Consider the following 18,757-nt stretch of genomic DNA (forward strand, 5'->3'; position numbering starts at 1 on the left):
TATGATCGGTTTATGAAAAGCGAAGAAGAGACTTAGTGTCCATCAGAAGATTACAAATCCAACACAAATTAAAAAACTATAATCTCTTTATTTCACGCAGTACCAGCGAGTATTTTAAATTTGTATTGTTGTTATCTCACGAGTTAAGCAAATCGTGTCACTGCAGAATTACCTTGAAACGAAGCAAAGGACTTTTCAGCACCAAGGATAGTTACTTAGTTTGCAAATTGCTTTCACTGAGTGAGTCCCGCACATTTTTGCATCTCATTAATTGACTGGTAAAAACACTCACTTATCTGAAATAAATCAACCTTGATTTGTTGCTCAATAATTTCAGAATAACTAGGTATTATAATAAATGGAGCAAAAGAGTAATACTATATAATCACATGTCAACAAATTGCAGCAGTGGAATTTCAACATGTCCAAGGAGACACTTTAAAATATCACAGCTGCTCTGATCGAGGTGAGGGAGATGAAAGGGATGCATTTTTGTATGACTAGTGATTAAAGTTAGGGGACTTAGGGGAAGAACGTCATATTTTAAGGTATGCCTTACCTCAGATGTTCTCCTCCTGTCAGGAAGCACGAGTGTATTTGCATGACTTCCAGGTACTATAGTAGATCCTATACTCATTCTGGGTCCAACTAGCATGTACCGCTTCTCCCCTGATCTGTACTGGATGCTGTGACACAGTGTCCCATCATAATTAGTCTCTGGCAGATATTTAGAAGTATAGTCTGTGGATTTGGAGCACTGCATTGCAATCAGCACGATGATACTGACGAGAAAAAGTACAGAAACTGCGCCCAAAGTTATCATGAGGTAAAATATAACATTACTGTCCTCATCATCTTTTGCTGCACTTTTAACATCAGAAGCTGCAAAAGCCTCTTTGGGCTCCACAAGTTTGACAATCACAGTAGCTGTTGCTGAGAGAGAAACGTTGCCGTTGTCTTTGACCAGTATGAGCAGTTTATGCTCAGCCTCGTCTGTCTCTGTGAATGAGCGAAGTGTTCTGATCTGTCCTGTATAGCGGTCCAAACCAAAGAGACTGTGGTCAGTAACTTCCTGGAGGGAAAAGAGCAACCAGCCGTTATATCCTATATCAGCGTCATAGGCTCTGACTTTAGTCACCAAGTGTCCTGCGTTGACGTTTCGGGGAATCTCCTCCACACCTTGTGTAGAACCGTTGGAGGTGAGTGGATACAGGATGACTGGAGTGTTGTCGTTCTGATCCAGGATGAAGACGTTGACTGTGACGTTGTTGCTTAGTGACGGAGTTCCAGAATCTGAGGCAACAACTTGGAACTGGAAAGTTTTCAGCGTTTCAAAGTCAAAACTTTTCAGCGCTAAAATCTCCCCATTATCCGAGTTTATATTTAGAAATGAACTGATTTTATTATCTTCGATTCCGTCTCTGATGATATGATAGGAAACGCGTGCACAGTCATTTTCATCACGATCAGAGGCTTTCACCGCAAATACGGAGGCTCCTGGACTGTTATTCTCTGTGATATAAAACGTGTAAGGACTTGTTGAAAACTCTGGACTGTTGTCGTTTACATCTGATATAACCACGCTTATAGTCTTTTCAGTTAAATGGGTAGGTTCACCTGAGTCCTTTGCAATAATTGTGACATCATATTGAGAAGTAATTTCTCTGTCTAACTGGGAGATGGTAACTATAGCGTACATATTTTCTTGTAATGATGGAGATAATGTAAACGGGACTCCTTGTTTGATTGCGCAAATGACCTTACCATTGATTCCAGAGTCTAAATCAGTGACACTAATGAGGGCCACTGTAGTTCCTATCTTTGAATCTTCCTTGATAGAACTAGAAAATGATGTCACTTCTATCTCAGGTGCATTGTCATTCACGTCAGCAACGGTTATCACAACACTCTTACCAGTTTTTAATGGAACATGTGCCTTATCAGATGCCTGAATATCAATTTCATAACTTGTACTTTTCTCGAAATCTAATTTACCTGTTACATGAATTTCGCCAGTGTTTGCATCTATACTAAAAAGCTCCATTATTTTTGGATCGACTTCGTTACCGAATGAATATATTATTTCACCGTTTGCTCCCTGGTCTAAATCTGTTGCATTCACTTGAATGACGACAGTGCCAGTGGGGATGTTTTCTTTAAGTGTAGCAGAATACAGCTCTTTGGTGAACACTGGGGAATTGTCATTAATATCAAGTACATCCACAGTGATTTCTATATCGCCTGATTTCGCCGGTTTCCCTCCATCAACGGCTGTTAAACGTAACTTGTGCTTCTCGTTTGTTTCTCTGTCTAACTGCTTCTGCAGAACTAAGAATGGTATTTTCTGGTCTTTGCCACGGTCCTTTACTTCTATTCTAAAATATTCATTATGACTGAGTTTATATTGCTGAATTGCGAATTGGCCCACATCGGGGTCACGCGCGGCCTGTAGCTGAAATCTCGCTCCTGGTAGAGCCGACTCGGAAATTTCGAGCCTTTTCTCTTTCTCTGGAAAAACGGGAGAATGATCATTTATATCTAGTATTTCCACTGCCACATAGTGAATCTCTAGTGGGTTTTCTAGCACGGTTTTTAGGTTGATGGTGCATGCACTGCTTCGTTCGCACACCTCTTCCCTGTCTATCCTTCTTTTCACATACAGGATGCCATCGTTTTGATTCACCTGGAACAGTGATTCCGTTGAGCCTGTTACAATGCGGTATCCTCTGCCTCTGAGTGCACTCTTATCAAGCCCCAAATCCTTAGCTATATTTCCCACGATGGTTCCATCTTGAACCTCCTCAGATATGGAATATCTGATCTGTGCAAAAGCTCCGCTACATAAAATAACCAAAACAATTATGAAGACGAACCAACACCGCCGGTCCTTCCGTGCTTTGCCTTCCCTTTGTTCCATGACAAAGATGACTGAAAGATGACTGAAAATAGTCCATAAAATCCCTGCTTGCAAAGCCAGCCAGTGTCCGATGATCCTGTACGTTAACCAGGATCTGTTTTGGGGGAATGCTCTGAAAATAAAGCACACTCGTTGCCGTGAATCACGATCTTACCTTGAAATTTGCTATTTGAGAGAAAAATAGCATATCGGCTCGGTTGAAATACCACTCGTGACGTAAGGTACTGCCAAATACAGAGAACCACTGAACTACACTGACATCAAGCGTTAGGTTTTGTTATTTACACAGACTACAGTTAAAAAATTTTTTAAAATACCCCAGATGAGTTATATTCTTACGCTGACGTAAACAGGTCTTTATTGACCGATAGGACCGGATTTTGCACAAAGCCCAACTCTGGACACTCGAATGCATTTGGAAATATACACAATATGTGTTGTACTTTACTGTAACTGTGTAGTTAGCATATACTAAGTAGAAAACATCAGCAAAAAATACCACACAAATAACCTTACCAAAAACCCACAAGTGGAAGAGGAAAACGGTTTGCAGTGTTTACTAATGCCCGACATTTGTGGCACCAGTAACAAATCAGCACCATGGAGAGTGAACACAGAGTACTGGTAAAAGTATTACTCTTGTTAAATGTAATAAAAATTGAACTAAAAACCCTTTAAATGAAATCAAATTCTCCCATATACCATTCAAAAAACTCATTAAGCCACTGTTAGCTAATGTAAAATATCCCTACCTCTTCAGGTGCCCGTCTCCTATCAGGAAGTACGAGTGTATTTCCATGGCTGCCCGGAACTATAGTAGATCCTATACTCATTCTGGGTCCAACTAGCATGTACCGCTTCTCTCCTGATCTGTACTGGATGCTGTGACACAGTGTCCCATCATAATTAGCCTCTGGCAGATATTTAGAAGTATAGTCTGTAGATTTGAAGCACTGCATTGCAATCAGCACGATGATGCTGACGAGAAAAAGTACAGAAACTGCGCCCAAAGATATCATGAGGTAAAATATGACATTACTGTCCTCATCATCTTTTGCTGCGCTTTTAACATCAGAAGCTGCAAAAGCCTCTTTGGGCTCCACAAGTTTGACAATCACAGTAGCTGTTGCTGAGAGAGAAACGTTGCCGTTGTCTTTGACCAGTATGAGCAGTTTATGCTTAGCCTCGTCTGTCTCTGTGAATGAGCGAAGTGTTCTGATCTGTCCTGTATAGCGGTCCAAAGCAAAGAGACCGTGATCAGTCACTTCCTGCAGTGAAAAGAGCAACCAGCCGTTATATCCTATATCAGCGTCATAGGCTCTGACTTTAGTCACCAAGTGTCCTGCGTTGACGTTTCGGGGAATCTCCTCCACACCTTGAGCAGAACCGTTGGAGCTGAGTGGATACAGGATGACTGGGGCATTATCGTTCTGATCCAGGATGAAGACGTTGACTGTGACATTGTTGCTTAGTGACGGAGTTCCAGAATCTGAGGCAACAACTTGGAACTGGAAAGTTTTCAGCATTTCAAAGTCAAAACTTTTCAGTGCCACAATTTCTCCATTTTCAGAATTAATGTTTAGAAAAGAGGTGAGCGTATTTTCTCCCCCCCTTTCTCTTAAGATAAGATATGAAATAAGAGCATTACTTCCCTCATCATTGTCTCGGGCTGCCACTGAGAAGATCGACGCCCCTGGGCTGTTATTCTCAGTTATGTAGAAAGTATATGGATTTTGTAAGAACTCAGGGCTGTTGTCATTCACATCTGAAATAACAATATTTATACTTTTCTCCGATGATAAGGAAGGTTCGCCTGCGTCTTTAGCAACTATCAGGACATTATACTGGGATTGTTGTTCTCTGTCTAAAACCTGTTTCGTTACTAGAGAATACATGTTACTTTGTAAAGAAGGTGCGAGCAAAAAGGGTGCATCTTTGCTTACATAACATACTACTTTTCCATTCAAATCAGAATCGGAGTCTTTGACACTAATTAACGCCACTGTGGTTCCTGGTTTTGAATTTTCAGGGAGTGCATGAGAAAAAGATGTCACTTCAATCTCTGGTGCATTGTCATTTACGTCAATTATATTAATAATGACGATTTTGTCTGTTGTCATTGTAGCTGCTCCTTTGTCGGATGCTTGAATGTCGATTTCATACCTGCCGCTTTCTTCAAAGTCTATGAGTTCCGCCACTATAATTTCTCCAGTAACCGGATTTAAGTCAAAACGTTCACGTACCCGTGCTTCCACGTCATTTCCAAATGAATACACAACCTCACCATTTAATCCTTCATCCAGGTCTGTCGCATTAACTTGAATCACAGTCGTACCAAAAGGAGAATTTTCTTTGAGGTGCGCACTATATGCCTCCTTACTGAAAACAGGAGGGTTGTCATTAACATCGGAAACATTAACAATTATTGTCATGTTACCAGATCTGGGAGGTTTACCTCCATCAAAGGCTGTCAGAAGCAACACATGCGTTTTAACAGATTCTCTATCAAGTGATTTTTGAAGGACTAAACTCGGTGTTTTACGGTCTTCGCCCCGGTCTTTCACTTCTAAACGGAAATGTTCATTGTGACTCAGCTTGTACTGCTGGACAGACAGCGAACCACTATCGGCATCACGGGCTGCTTGTAACTGAAATCGTGCTCCTGGTAGTGCAGATTCAGAAATTTCCAACGTATTTTCTTTTTCAGGAAAGATCGGTGCGTGGTCGTTTACATCCAGAATCTCCACTGCCACGTAGTGCACCTCGAGTGGATTTTCTAACACTGTTTTTAGGTCGAAAACACACATCTTGTTTCGGTCACACACTTCCTCTCTGTCGATTTTTCGGTTCACATACAAGATCCCATTATCTGTGTTTACTCGGAAAGGAGGCTCTGCTGAGCCGGAGACAATGCGGTACCCCCTCTCTTTCAGTGTAGCCTTATCGAGACCTAAATCCTTCGCGATATTTCCAACAGCAGTTCCTTCTCTAACTTCCTCTGAAATTGAATATCTAAATTGTCCCAAAGCGGTCTTCCAGACCAGAACCAAAACCAAAATGTATACAATCCATATTGTCCTCGTTCTCCACGTTAGGCATCGCCTTTGTTCCATGGCGTAAAGATAAAACAGCGAAATGAAGCAACTTTCAAATCGCTACACTCATACACTCAAATAGGATTGTTCCGCCACACCCGTTATTACAATCTGACAGTTTCTCAGAATAAAAATTCTTAGCGATTAAATTGTGTCTAGTCCTTCACACACAGAAACGTCCTCCATTCGACTGTTTTAAAGGAAGGGCATGGCTCTTGTGTATATAATTGTAACCTTGTGGAAGCATTATTTGTCCTTACACTGACACCAAGTGACAAACAATCACACTGCAGACTTCAAAAAGAAGCATGCATTAGAAATAGCAAACTTGTCGAGATAATAAATGTTGTAACCAAATTTAGAAAAAAACAAAAGAAAAACATTCACCCTACTCCACTTTCACCATTCTAAAACAAAGATAAGCAAAACCGTTCTATCCAAATTTCATTTGGCGTTACTCCATGCATGTGCTGTTGCTGTTCATGATTACGCTGCCTGTTGTTGTAATGCAATTCCAGTCAGAGGGACACGAACTTGCCACAGAAAATTTCAGCACCGCGGAAAGCGACAATGCAAAAGGTAAACTTCCAGACAAACACGAAACAAATACAAATCCGACTGAAATACCAGGAGTATTTACACTGGCATATTTAGACGGTAATAAAACGGACAGATAAGCTGAAGCTGTGAAGCTAACGAGACTAGGATCCTCATGTATGCTAATGCTAGCTACAACATAGCAGCAATATAAGTGTTGTACATAAAGGACCTATAATCATGACCCATTGTTCCAATATTGATAGTATATAACGAGAAAAAAGTTGTATATTTGAAACAAGTTCTATATATAGTGGCAAAGAAGATTTTAACAACTGTATGAAGGCAGGTGATTTTAATAATTTCAATTCGAAAAATATAAACTAGAGGACGATGATTAGATTATAATAGATTTAATTTTTGGTCCGTGAACATATCATTAAAGTAAAAATCACCATTTTGAGCTGTTAAAATACAGCACAGAGGTAAACTGTTCATCTTACCTCATCAGATGTCCTCCGCCTGTCAGGAAGCACGAGTGTATTTGCATGGCTACCCGGCACTATAGTAGATCCTATACTCATTCTGGGTCCAACTAGCATGTACCGCTTCTCTCCTGATCTGTACTGGATGCTGTGACACAGTGTCCCATCATAATTAGTCTCTGGCAGATATTTAGAAGTATAGTCTGTGGATTTGGAGCACTGCATCGCAGTCAGAACGATGATGCTGACGAGAAAAAGTACAGAAACTGCGCCCAAAGTTATCATGAGGTAAAATATGACATTACTGTCCTCATCATCTTTTGCTGTACTTTTAACATCAGAAGCTGCAAAAGCCTCTTTGGGCTCCACAAGTTTGACAATCACAGTAGCTGTTGCTGAGAGAGAAACGTTGCCGTTGTCTTTGACCAGTATGAGCAGTTTATGCTCAGCCTCGTCAGTCTCTGTGAATGAGCGAAGTGTTCTGATCTGTCCTGTATAGCGGTCCAAAGCAAAGAGACTGTGGTCAGTAACTTCTTGCAGTGAAAAGAGCAACCAGCCGTTATATCCTATATCAGCGTCATAGGCTCTGACTTTAGTCACCAAGTGTCCTGCGTTGACGTTTCGGGGAATCTCCTCCACACCTTGAGCAGAGCCGTTGGAGCTGAGTGGATACAGGATGACTGGAGCATTGTCGTTTCGATCAAGGATGAAGACGTTGACTGTGACGTTGTTGCTTAGTGACGGAGTTCCCGAATCTGAGGCAACAACTTGGAACTGGAAAGTTTTCAGTGTTTCAAAGTCAAAACTTTTCAGGGCTGAAACCTCCCCATTTTCGGAGTTAATATTTAGAAATGATGTAACTTTATTTTCATGACCCGCATTCCTAAGAATATGATATGAGATAATCGCATTATCTCCTTCATCACCGTCGGATGCGGTTATACAAAACACAGGAGCTCCCGGTGGGTTATTTTCGGTAATGAAGAACGTATAGGGACTCGCTGAAAACTGCGGACTATTATCATTCGTATCTGACACAAACACGTTTACTGTCTTTTCCGATGTTAAGGCTGGCTCACCAGCGTCCTTTGCGATTATTGTTAAATCATATGTTGATTGTTGCTCTCTGTCCAGCTGTGACTTGGTGACCACGGCGAACATGTTATCTTGTATTGACGGAGTTAGCGTAAAAGGGCTGTCCCCTGCGATATAGCTGATTATTTTTCCATTTAACCCAGAGTCTGAATCTGTAATGCTGAGAAGCGCGACCGTTGTTCCTGGTCTAGAGTCCTCTGAAACTGCACTTGACAGCGATGCCACTTCTATCTCAGGGGGATTATCATTTATGTCTCCAATGTTAATTATCACACTTTTATAAGTTTTAAATGGAATGCTTCCCTTATCAGAGGCTTGTATATCAATGTGATAGCTGTCTTGTTCTTCAAAATCTATGTGACCTTTGACAATTATCTCCCCAGTAACAGAGTCTATATCAAAAAGCTCTCGAATTTTACCTTTTACGCCACTGCCAAATGAGTAAACTACTTCCCCATTGGGACCATCATCCAAATCGGTTGCGTTAACCTGAATGACTGTTGTGCCAGCCGGGGTGTTTTCCTGTAGTACTGCTGAATATGTGTCTTGGATAAACACTGGCATGTTGTCATTAACGTCTAAAACATCTATGCATATTTCAACTGTGCCCGTGTTTTGAGGTGTTCCACCATCTATAGCCATGAGCACCAATTTATGGCTACTTTTAACCTCTCTGTCTAGCTGTTTACCTAACGTTAAAGTTGGAGTTTTACCATCTTTGCCTCTATCTTTAATCTCTAAACGAAAATGGTCGTTCTGACTTATTTTATACTGTTGGATAGAGTTTGTGCCACTATCCGGATCGTGAGCGTTTTGTAACTGATACTGTGCTCCTGGTAATGCAGACTCGGAGATCTCTAGTTTCTGTGCTTTGTCGGGAAATGCAGGAGAGTGGTCGTTTAAATCCGCTATTTCCACTGTGACATAATGTATTTCTAGTGGGTTTTCAAGCACAGTTTTGAGACTAATTACACAAACATTATTATCCTTACACACTTCCTCACGGTCTATTTTGTGGTTTGCGTAAAGGACCCCATCATCCTCATTTACATTGAAAAGAGGTTCAGTCGAGCCAGATATAATGCGAAATCCCCTCTGCTTCATTATATTCAGATCTATTCCCAAATCCTTAGCGATATTCCCAACAACACTCCCTTCTGTTAGCTCTTCTGATATAGAGTACCTCAGCTGTCCCGAAGCGATTGTGAAAAAAAAAAGCGCAACAAAAACGCTGATGAGTGGTGATCGCTGTCGCCATGATTCCCGTCGCCTTTGTTTCATACTGTGAGGTAAACGTAAAAATCCAAACGCTTCCATCATTCGCCACATGTTTAGATTTTTGTCTCCATAGCAGCAAGAAATAAATCCACTTATCGTATATTATTTGTCAGTATAAAATAATAGTCACCACACGCTTAGAGCAAGTCTTTCAACTAAACGCTCTCAAACCAGACTGCATGTAGCGTGGTTGGACTCGGGTATGACGTGCAGAGACGCTATAAGGCGTTATACTGACAAGGTACCGCCACCTTGTGAATATGTGTAATAGTACATTTTATGATATCAAGCTGACAAATAGTTATGGCTACTGCATCACTAAACTGACGTGTTTGAGGTCATTGTCGAAATTCTATCCAAATCCAGTTTCACCACCATTGAGAATAATGACAAAAATCATTACTCGGGGTAGAATACATGGCAACAAGTTATTACTCACCTCTTCAGGTGGGCGTCTTCTGTCTGGCATCACCAGAGTATTTGCATGGCTGCCCGAAACTATAGTAGATCCTATACTCATTCTGGGTCCAACTAGCATGTACTTCCTGTCTCCTGATCTGTACTGGATGCTGTGACACAGTGTCCCGTCATAATCCGCCTTTTGTAAATACTTAGAAGTATCGTCTGTGGATTTGGAGCACTGCATTGCAATCAGCACGATGATACTGACGAGAAAAAGCACAGAAACTGCGCCCAACGTTATCATGAGGTAAAATATGACATTACTGTCCTCATCATCTTTTGTCGCACTTTTAACATCAGAAGCTGCAAAAGCCTCTTTGGGCTCCACAAGTTTGATAATCACAGTAGCTGTTGCTGAGAGAGAAACGTTGCCGTTGTCTTTGACCAGTATTACCAGTTTATGCTCAGCCTCGTCTGTCTCTGTGAATGAACGAAATGTTCTGATCTGTCCTGTATAGCGGTCCAAACCAAAGAGACTGTGGTCAGTCACTTCCTGCAGTGAAAAGAGCAACCAGCCGTTATATCCTATATCAGCGTCATAGGCTCTGACTTTAGTCACCAAGTGTCCTGCGTTGACGTTTCGGGGAATCTCCTCCACGCCTTGAGCAGAGCCGTTGGAGCTGAGTGGATACAGGATCACTGGAGCATTGTCGTTCTGATCCAGGATGAAGACGTTGACTGTGACATTGTTGCTTAGTGAGGGAGTTCCAGAATCTGAGGCAACAACTTGGAACTGGAAGGTTTTCAGCGTTTCAAAGTCAAAACTTTTCAGCGCTAAAATCTCCCCATTATCAGAATTGATATTAAGACTGTATGAAGAAAGTTTACTATTCTCTTTTTCGTCTCTCAGGATATGATATGAAATATGGGCATTTTCACCCTCGTCGTGGTCTGATGCCCTCACAGAAAACAGTGAAACCCCTGGTAAATTGTTCTCAGTAACATAAAAAGTGTAAGGGTTCGCTGAAAACTCCGGCCTGTTATCATTCACATCCGATACAATAATAGTAATGCTTTTTAGAGAAGTCAGCGAGGGTGTGCCTGCGTCTTTTGCAACTATTGTTACATCATATATGGCCTGCCTTTCTCTATCCAGGGGCGATTTTGTAATTATGGAATACATGTTGTCGTGTGTTGAAGGTGACAATTTGAAAGGGACTTCTTCATTAAATGAGCAACTTACTTTCCCGTTAAGACCAGAGTCTTTATCGATAACACTGATTAATGCCACAGTAGTTCCCAGTCTTGCATCCTCGGGTATTGCCTTTGAAAATGAAGTGACCTCTATCTGAGGGGCATTATCATTCAAATCAACAATCTTCACCAACACACTTTTGTCTGTCCTTAACGGAGCCGAGCCTTTATCAGACGCTTGTATATCAATTTCATAACTTTCCTCTGATTCGAAATCTAGCACATCTTGAATAATAATTTCACCGGTGTTTGGATCAACACGAAATAGTTCGCGTATCCTGTGGTTTACATTGCTACCTAAAGAATAGATAAGCTCACCATTTGATCCCTCGTCTAAGTCAGAAGCATTTACTTTTACTATTGTTGTACCGGTGGGAGTGTTTTCGTTCACAAGTACCGAGTACGTGTCTTCATTGAAAACTGGCATATTATCATTAACGTCCAACACATCAATAAATATTTCAGCTGTTCCAGATTTACTTGGCTTCCCTCCATCAATAGCTGAAAGAAGTAGCTTATGAATTTTCTTTGTTTCCCTGTCTAGCGTCTTGAGTAAAACTAAAATCGGTATTTTCCCCTCTTTTCCGCGATCTTTAACTTCTAGTCGAAAGTGATTATTGGAACTGAGCTTATACTCTTGAACAGAAAACTGACCAACATCGGGGTCATGCGCTGCCTGCAGCTGGAGGCGCAAACCTGGTAAAACTGACTCCGAAATTTCGAGACGGTACTGTTTAACTGAAAAGCTAGGAGCATGATCGTTCACATCCTGAATCTCCACAGTCACATAATGAATTTCAAGAGGGTTTTCAAGCACTGTTTTTAGGTTGATCAAACACGCAATGTTTCTCTCACAAACCTTCTCTCTGTCAATTATACGGTCAACATATAGTATTCCATCGCTTTGGTCCACGTGAAAAAACGACTCAGATGAACCCTCAACAATGCGACATCCTCTCTCTTTCAATGTATTCTTTTCCAATCCCAAATCCTTCGCTATATTTCCAACAGCAGTTCCTTCATTGACTCCCTCGGCAATGGAATATCTGATCTGCGCCGAAGCGCGGCTCCACACTAGAATAACTACAACAATGAAAGCGATACACCGCAATTCGTCTTTTGATGCTCCAGGTCGTTTTCGCTCCATAATTAGGAGATAAAATGTTCCTCTGTGATTTACAATACCGAGTTTTCCACGAGTTGAGAAAAATACTAAAAAATATTCATATCACCAGACAGGCTACCGTGCAGTATCAGGTTCACATAAGCTGAATATATGCTCTAAATGAAGATGAGGCATCGAGTGAAACCCATCCCACAAATAGGAGGTCCCATACTGCTGACAAAGAGCTTATCTTTAAACACTTTTCTGCTCAGATAGTGACACCAAGTGACTATCAAAGATTTTTTCCCCCGGATAATAGTACATGTTAAAGTATCTAATCTTTAAGTTAATACTTGCACTTGTGTTAAGAAGGACATGTCAAATTTCATGGTGTTAGGAAAGAAAGAAGAAGATAAATAGCGCGTGGTTTCAGCACCACTGACAGCATTCACCAACACCTCTAAATGGCAAATCAAGACAAGTTTGTTCTGAATCTCTACTAAAAGCAAAACTAGAGTTTTGGCCATTTAAGGCATCTTACCTCTTCAGATGTTCTTCTCCTATCAGGAAGCACGAGAGTATTTGCATGGCTGCCAGGTACTATAGTAGATCCTATACTCATTCTGGGTCCAACTAGCATGTACCGCTTCTCTCCTGATCTGTACTGGATGCTGTGACACAGTGTCCCATCATAATTAGTCTCTGGCAGATATTTAGAAGTATAGTCTGTGGATTTGGAGCACTGCATCGCAATCAGCACGATGATGCTGACGAGAAAAAGCACAGAAACTGCGCCCAAAGTTATCATGAGGTAAAATATGACATTACTGTCCTCATCATCTTTTGCTGCACTTTTAACATCAGAAGCTGAAAAAGCTTCTTTGGGCTCCACAAGCTTGACAATCACAGTAGCTGTTGCTGAGAGAGAAACGTTGCCGTTGTCTTTGACCAGTATGAGCAGTTTATGCTCAGCCTCGTCTGTCTCTGTGAATGAGCGAAGTGTTCTGATCTGTCCTGTATAGCGGTCCAAAGCAAAGAGACTGTGGTCAGTCACTTCATGCAGTGAAAAGAGCAACCAGCCGTTATATCCTATATCAGCGTCATAGGCTCTGACTTTAGTCACCAAGTGTCCTGCGTTGACGTTTCGGGGAATCTCCTCCACGCCTTGAGCAGAGCCGTTGGAGCTGAGTGGATACAGGATGACTGGAGCATTGTCGTTCTGATCCAGGATGAAGACGTTGACTGTGACGTTGTTGCTTAGTGGCGGAGTTCCAGAATCTGAGGCAACAACTTGGAACTGGAACGTTTTCAGCGTTTCAAAATCAAAACTTTTCAGCGCAGTGATTTTTCCATTATCTGAATTCACATTTAGGAAAGCTGTGACGTCATTTTCACCACCTCCTCTCAGAAGATGATATGAAATAGCTGCGTTTTCATTTGCATCGTTGTCCGATGCGCTTACAGAAAATATTGGCGCACCTGCGAAGTTATTTTCTGACAGATAACACTGTAATGGGTTTTGCAGGAATTGTGGACTGTTGTCATTTACATCTGCTATCTGAATGCTAAGAGTTTTAAAACTGGATAAAGTAGGCTCACCACAGTCTGTAGCTTCTATTGTAATATCATAACGTGACACCACCTCTCGGTCCAGAAACCCGCTAGTAACAATTGAGTAAGTATTTTCTTTATAGGATGGTTTTAAGTCAAAAGGAATGCCCTGTGTTATACGTGAAATAATTTTCCCATTAACTCCAGAGTCTTTATCCGTTACACTGATAAGTGAAATAACTTTACCAGGCTTTGAATCTTCGGTTACTGTATTTGACAGTGACGTGACTTCTATTTCCGGTGGATTGTCATTGACGTCCTTAATTTTCACAATCACTCTACACCTGCTTGTTAATGGAGGCGTTCCTTTGTCTGACGCCTGCACATCTAGTTTATAAACCTCAGAATCTTCAAAATCCAAACCTCCTTTCAGTGTAATTTCTCCGCTTACACTATCCAGTTCAAATATTTCATAAATTTTACGCGCTAATGTTTTACTAAGGCTATACTCTAATTCCCCATTTGTCCCTTCATCCGGATCTGTTGCATTTACGTTTGCAACAGTCGTTCCAACCGAAACGTTTTCAAATATTTCTATTTGATAAGTATCCTGTTTAAACGTCGGGCGATTATCATTAGTATCAAGAACAGTAATGGAAACATTAAGCGTGCCTGATCGCGGAGGTTTACCTCCATCAACCGCGGTTACAAAGAGGAAATGTTTATGTTTTTTTTCTCTGTCTAAGGAATTCTTCAGAATTAGAAATGGTATTTTTTCCTCATCACTTTGACTAATCTCTATATTAAAGTGATCATTTGAAGATAATGAATATGTGCGGATAGAATTTATGCCAGCATCAGGATCACGGGCCGCATGCAGTTCCAATCGTGTTCCCGGGGATGATTGTTCTGCTACTTCAAAGGCTTGTTGTTTTTCAGAAAAACTCGGGGAATGGTCATTAACATCAGTAATTTCTACAGCTACATAGTGGATTTCCAGTGGGTTCTCTACAAGCATTTTTAGCTCTATCATGCAAGCACCACTTCCATGGCACAGTTCCTCTCTGTCGATTTTCTTACGAACCAGTAACACACCATTGTCCGGATTCACCTCGAAAAACGCATCCTTAGAGCCCGATACAACACGTAACAGACGATCAGCCAAAGAGGTTTTGTCAAGACCAAGATCCTTAGCAACATTTCCAACAATAGTCCCTTCTTTCATCTCCTCTGGAATCGAGTATCTCAGTTCAGCGAAAGCCTGCTCTCCGAAAATCAGCAGCAAAGACAAATGAAAAGCAAAGCAACAGCGGTTGCCTGATCTGCTTCGTGTTCTCTCAGCCATCCTTCTCAAACAACACATTAACACATAAAACCTATTTCTCCAGGAAGCTCAGTTTATATATCCTTGGCTTTTCGTAAAGTATGTAAAGAAAACATATGGCACCGTCTCATCCGACTCACATCAGCTTTGCTGTGAGGTATCAAACAAAAGCCTTCTTAGGGGAGGACCTAATTCCTTTATGGAATGCTCGGTGTAACAGTGACGCCAAGAGGACAACATTTTAGACGATTTATACTTTGAAAGGTTTTCCTATACGTTAGTAACAACAGCCTCCTCAACATAAGTCAGCAGATAAACTCAAGTTGCAGCAAACACACTATAATATGCTAAGGGCAGGGCTCCGCCATCTTTACAGTCAGAGACTTTTTATTAGTCTCATGTGTTATTGAGAAAATAAACGTAAACGGTGTATATTAGTAAACTCCGCCACAGTAACAATTTAACACGTCACGTCATGTCGGAAGGATGTACATGGAGGATCAGAGACAAAACGCTGCACAATGTTTGCTTCTTCTTCTTCTTCTTCTTCTTCTTCTTCTTCTTCTCATTATTATTATTGTTGTTGTTTTTGTTGCTGTTAGTAACAGTAGTAGCGGTTGTTGTTGTATATATTTCTCCGATATTTCTACTAAAAGAAATCTAAAAACAAACAAACTCATAGGCCTTCTTTATATTGATAATGAAAGAAAACGTTATAGTATTGGTAATTATTTTGAATTTGTACACATTTTTGTATTGATATGGATACAAAAAGCAACGAACCCATTATTTCATTCATCATGAGTTATCAAAAGATTTAATCTTGCAGACCAAATAACAGCTGAGACACATCTGAGCAGGATGCACAGTATGTGCTATATGTTAAGGCCTTACCTCCTCAGATGTTCTCCTCCTGTCTGGCATCACCAATGTATTTGCATGGCTTCCAGGGACTATAGTAGATCCTATACTCATTCTGGGTCCAACTAGCATGTACCGCTTCTCTCCTGATCTGTACTGGATGCTGTGACACAGTGTCCCATCATAATTAGTCTCTGGCAGATATTTAGAAGTATAGTCTGTGGATTTGGAGCACTGCATTGCAATCAGCACGATGATACTGACGAGAAAAAGTACAGAAACTGCGCCCAACGTTATCATGAGGTAAAATATGACATTACTGTCCTCATCATCTTTTGCTGCACTTTTAACGTCAGAAGCTGCAAAAGCCTCTTTGGGCTCCACAAGTTTGACAATCACAGTAGCTGTTGCTGAGAGAGAAACGTTGCCATTGTCTTTGACTCGTATGAGCAGTTTATGCTCAGCCTCGTCAGTCTCTGTGAATGAGCGAAGTGTTCTGATCTGTCCTGTATAGCGGTCCAAACCAAAGAGACTGTGGTCAGTGACTTCCTGCAGTGAAAAGAGCAACCAGCCGTTATATCCTATATCAGCGTCATAGGCTCTGACTTTAGTCACCAAGTGTCCTGCGTTGACGTTTCGGGGAATCTCCTCCACACCTTGAGCAGAGCCGTTGGAGCTGAGTGGATACAGGATGACTGGAGTGTTGTCGTTCTGATCCAGGATGAAGACGTTGACTGTGACGTTGCTGCTTAGTGGCGGAGTTCCAGAATCTGAGGCAACAACTTGGAACTGGAAAGTTTTCAGTGTTTCAAAATCAAAACTTTTCAGCGCGGTGATTTGTCCGTTATCTGAATTCACATTTAGAAAAGATATTACATCATTTTCACCACCTTCTCTCAGAAGATGATATGAAATAGCTGCGTTTTCATTTGCATCGAGGTCTACTGCACTTACAGAAAATATTGGCGCACCTGCGAAGTTATTTTCTGTCAGGTAACACTGTAATGGGTTTTGGGGAAATTGTGGACTGTTGTCATTTACATCTGCTATCTGAATGCTAAGAGTTTTAAAACTGGATAAAGGAGGCTCACCACAGTCTGTAGCTATTATTATTACTTCGTATTCTAGTACAGTTTCTCGATCTAACACTCCCTTCGTGACCACGGAATATATGTTTTCCTTGTAAGAAGGTTTTAATTCGAAAGGTGCATTGTCGGTCATGTGTGTAATTATTTTTCCATTAAGTCCAGAGTCCTTATCCGTTACACTGATAAGTGAAATAACTGTACCAGGCTTTGAATCTTCGGTTACTATATTTGATAGTGACGTGACTTCTATTTCTGGTGCATTATCATTAATGTCTTGTATCTTTATTATTACTCTACACCTTCCGATTAATGGAGGTTGTCCTTTATCAGATGCTTCAACGTCTAGTTTATAAATCTCAGAATCCTCAAAATCTAATGCTACTTTTAGCGTAATTTGTCCACTTACACTATCCAGTTCAAATATCTGATAAACTTTACGCGCTAATGTTTTGCTCAGGCTGTACTCTATTTCCCCGTTAGTGCCTTCATCTGGGTCTATAGCAGCTACAGTTGCAACAACAGCACCAACAGAGACATTTTCTTTTATTTCAATTTGGTAAGTCTCCCGACTGAATGTCGGGCGATTATCATTACTGTCAAGAACAATAACGGATACATTAAGCGTGCCTGATTTTGGAGGTTTACCTCCATCAACTGCTGTTACGGTTAGCAAGTGTTTATTCTTTTGTTCTCTGTCTAAAGATTTCTTCAGCACTAGAAATGGTATTTTGTCCTCATCACTTTGACTAATCTCAATATCGAAATGCTCATTTGACGTTAGTGTGTATATGCGGATAGAGTTTATTCCAGCATCAGGATCACGAGCCGCGTGAAGCTGGAATCGTGTTCCCGGAGATGTATGCTCGGCCATTTCAAAGGTCTGTTCCTTTTCAGAAAAGCTGGGGGAATGATCATTTACATCAGCAATTTCTACAGCAATATGATGCATTTCCAGGGGATTTTCAACAAGGATTTTTAGCTCAATAAGGCATGAACCGCTACCGTGACAAAGCTTTTCTCTGTCGATTTTCTTACGAACCTGTAAAGCCCCATTGTCCGGGTTTACCCCGAAAAACGCGTCCTTAAATCCAGAAACAACGCGGAACCGACGATCAGTCAAAGAGGTTTTGTCAATACCAAGATCCTTGGCCACATTTCCAACAATAGTTCCTTCTTTGACCTCCTCCGGAACAGAGTATCTCAAATCAGCCAAAGCCCGCTTTCCGAAAACCAGCAGCAGTGTCAAATAAAAAGCAACCCAGAAGCACTCACAGCATCGATACCGTCTTCCATTCCTCATTGTTGTCCAGTTGTACACGATGACACCTGAATCTGTTTCTATAATAATTATATTTGCGATTACGATCACTTCACGGTCTCATCCGACTCCCGTTTTTAGATATTATGCATTCGTTGCTGTGAACCACCAGACAAAAAGCTTTGTTAGGGGAGGGACTGTGTTTTTATGGTCATTTATGTTATAGTGACACCAAGAGGACAACTCTGTATGTTTATTTCTGATTATTTTAAGTAAGGACCATTACAGGTATGTATTTTATGTGCAAAATTTGTCACTGAGTACAATAGCGATAAAAGAGTTCTATCCACTTACTTAAGGATACTTGAGGTATTTCTTTCCCCTGAATTTCACCAGTTGAATTTTGTATTCATTTTTTAATAGTACTGAAGAAAGATTTTATTTTTCTGCTTTTACATAACAGTATATTAATCTGACACCCTACTTTGAATGGAACCGGCAACGCGC

At 41.0% G+C, this 18,757-nt stretch overlaps 1 protein-coding gene across 16 annotated transcripts in view; it reads right to left on the minus strand.

Annotated features, from left to right (window-relative positions):
* LOC134644677 (protocadherin alpha-C2-like) overlaps positions 1-18,757 on the minus strand; it is a 199,885-nt gene that overhangs the window by 144,753 nt on the left and 36,375 nt on the right. Inside the window, exon 1 of one of the 16 annotated variants that reach the window (XM_063497929.1) lies at positions 15,938-18,378. The exons of 10 other annotated variants lie outside the window; for them this stretch is intronic. In XM_063497929.1, coding sequence (XP_063353999.1) covers positions 15,938-18,292 — 2,355 coding nt within the window. In that variant the 5' untranslated portion in view covers positions 18,293-18,378. Of the gene's footprint in view, positions 1-559; positions 2,960-3,669; positions 6,146-7,052; positions 9,511-9,846; positions 12,214-12,709; positions 15,191-15,937; positions 18,379-18,757 lie in introns of those variants that run through there. 5 more of the 16 variants (XM_063497818.1, XM_063497987.1, XM_063497745.1 and 2 more) reach the window with 5 other exon arrangements.

This window comes from Pelmatolapia mariae, linkage group LG2, assembly GCF_036321145.2.
Source record: "Pelmatolapia mariae isolate MD_Pm_ZW linkage group LG2, Pm_UMD_F_2, whole genome shotgun sequence".
NCBI classification, from domain to species: Eukaryota; Metazoa; Chordata; class Actinopteri; order Cichliformes; family Cichlidae; genus Pelmatolapia; species Pelmatolapia mariae.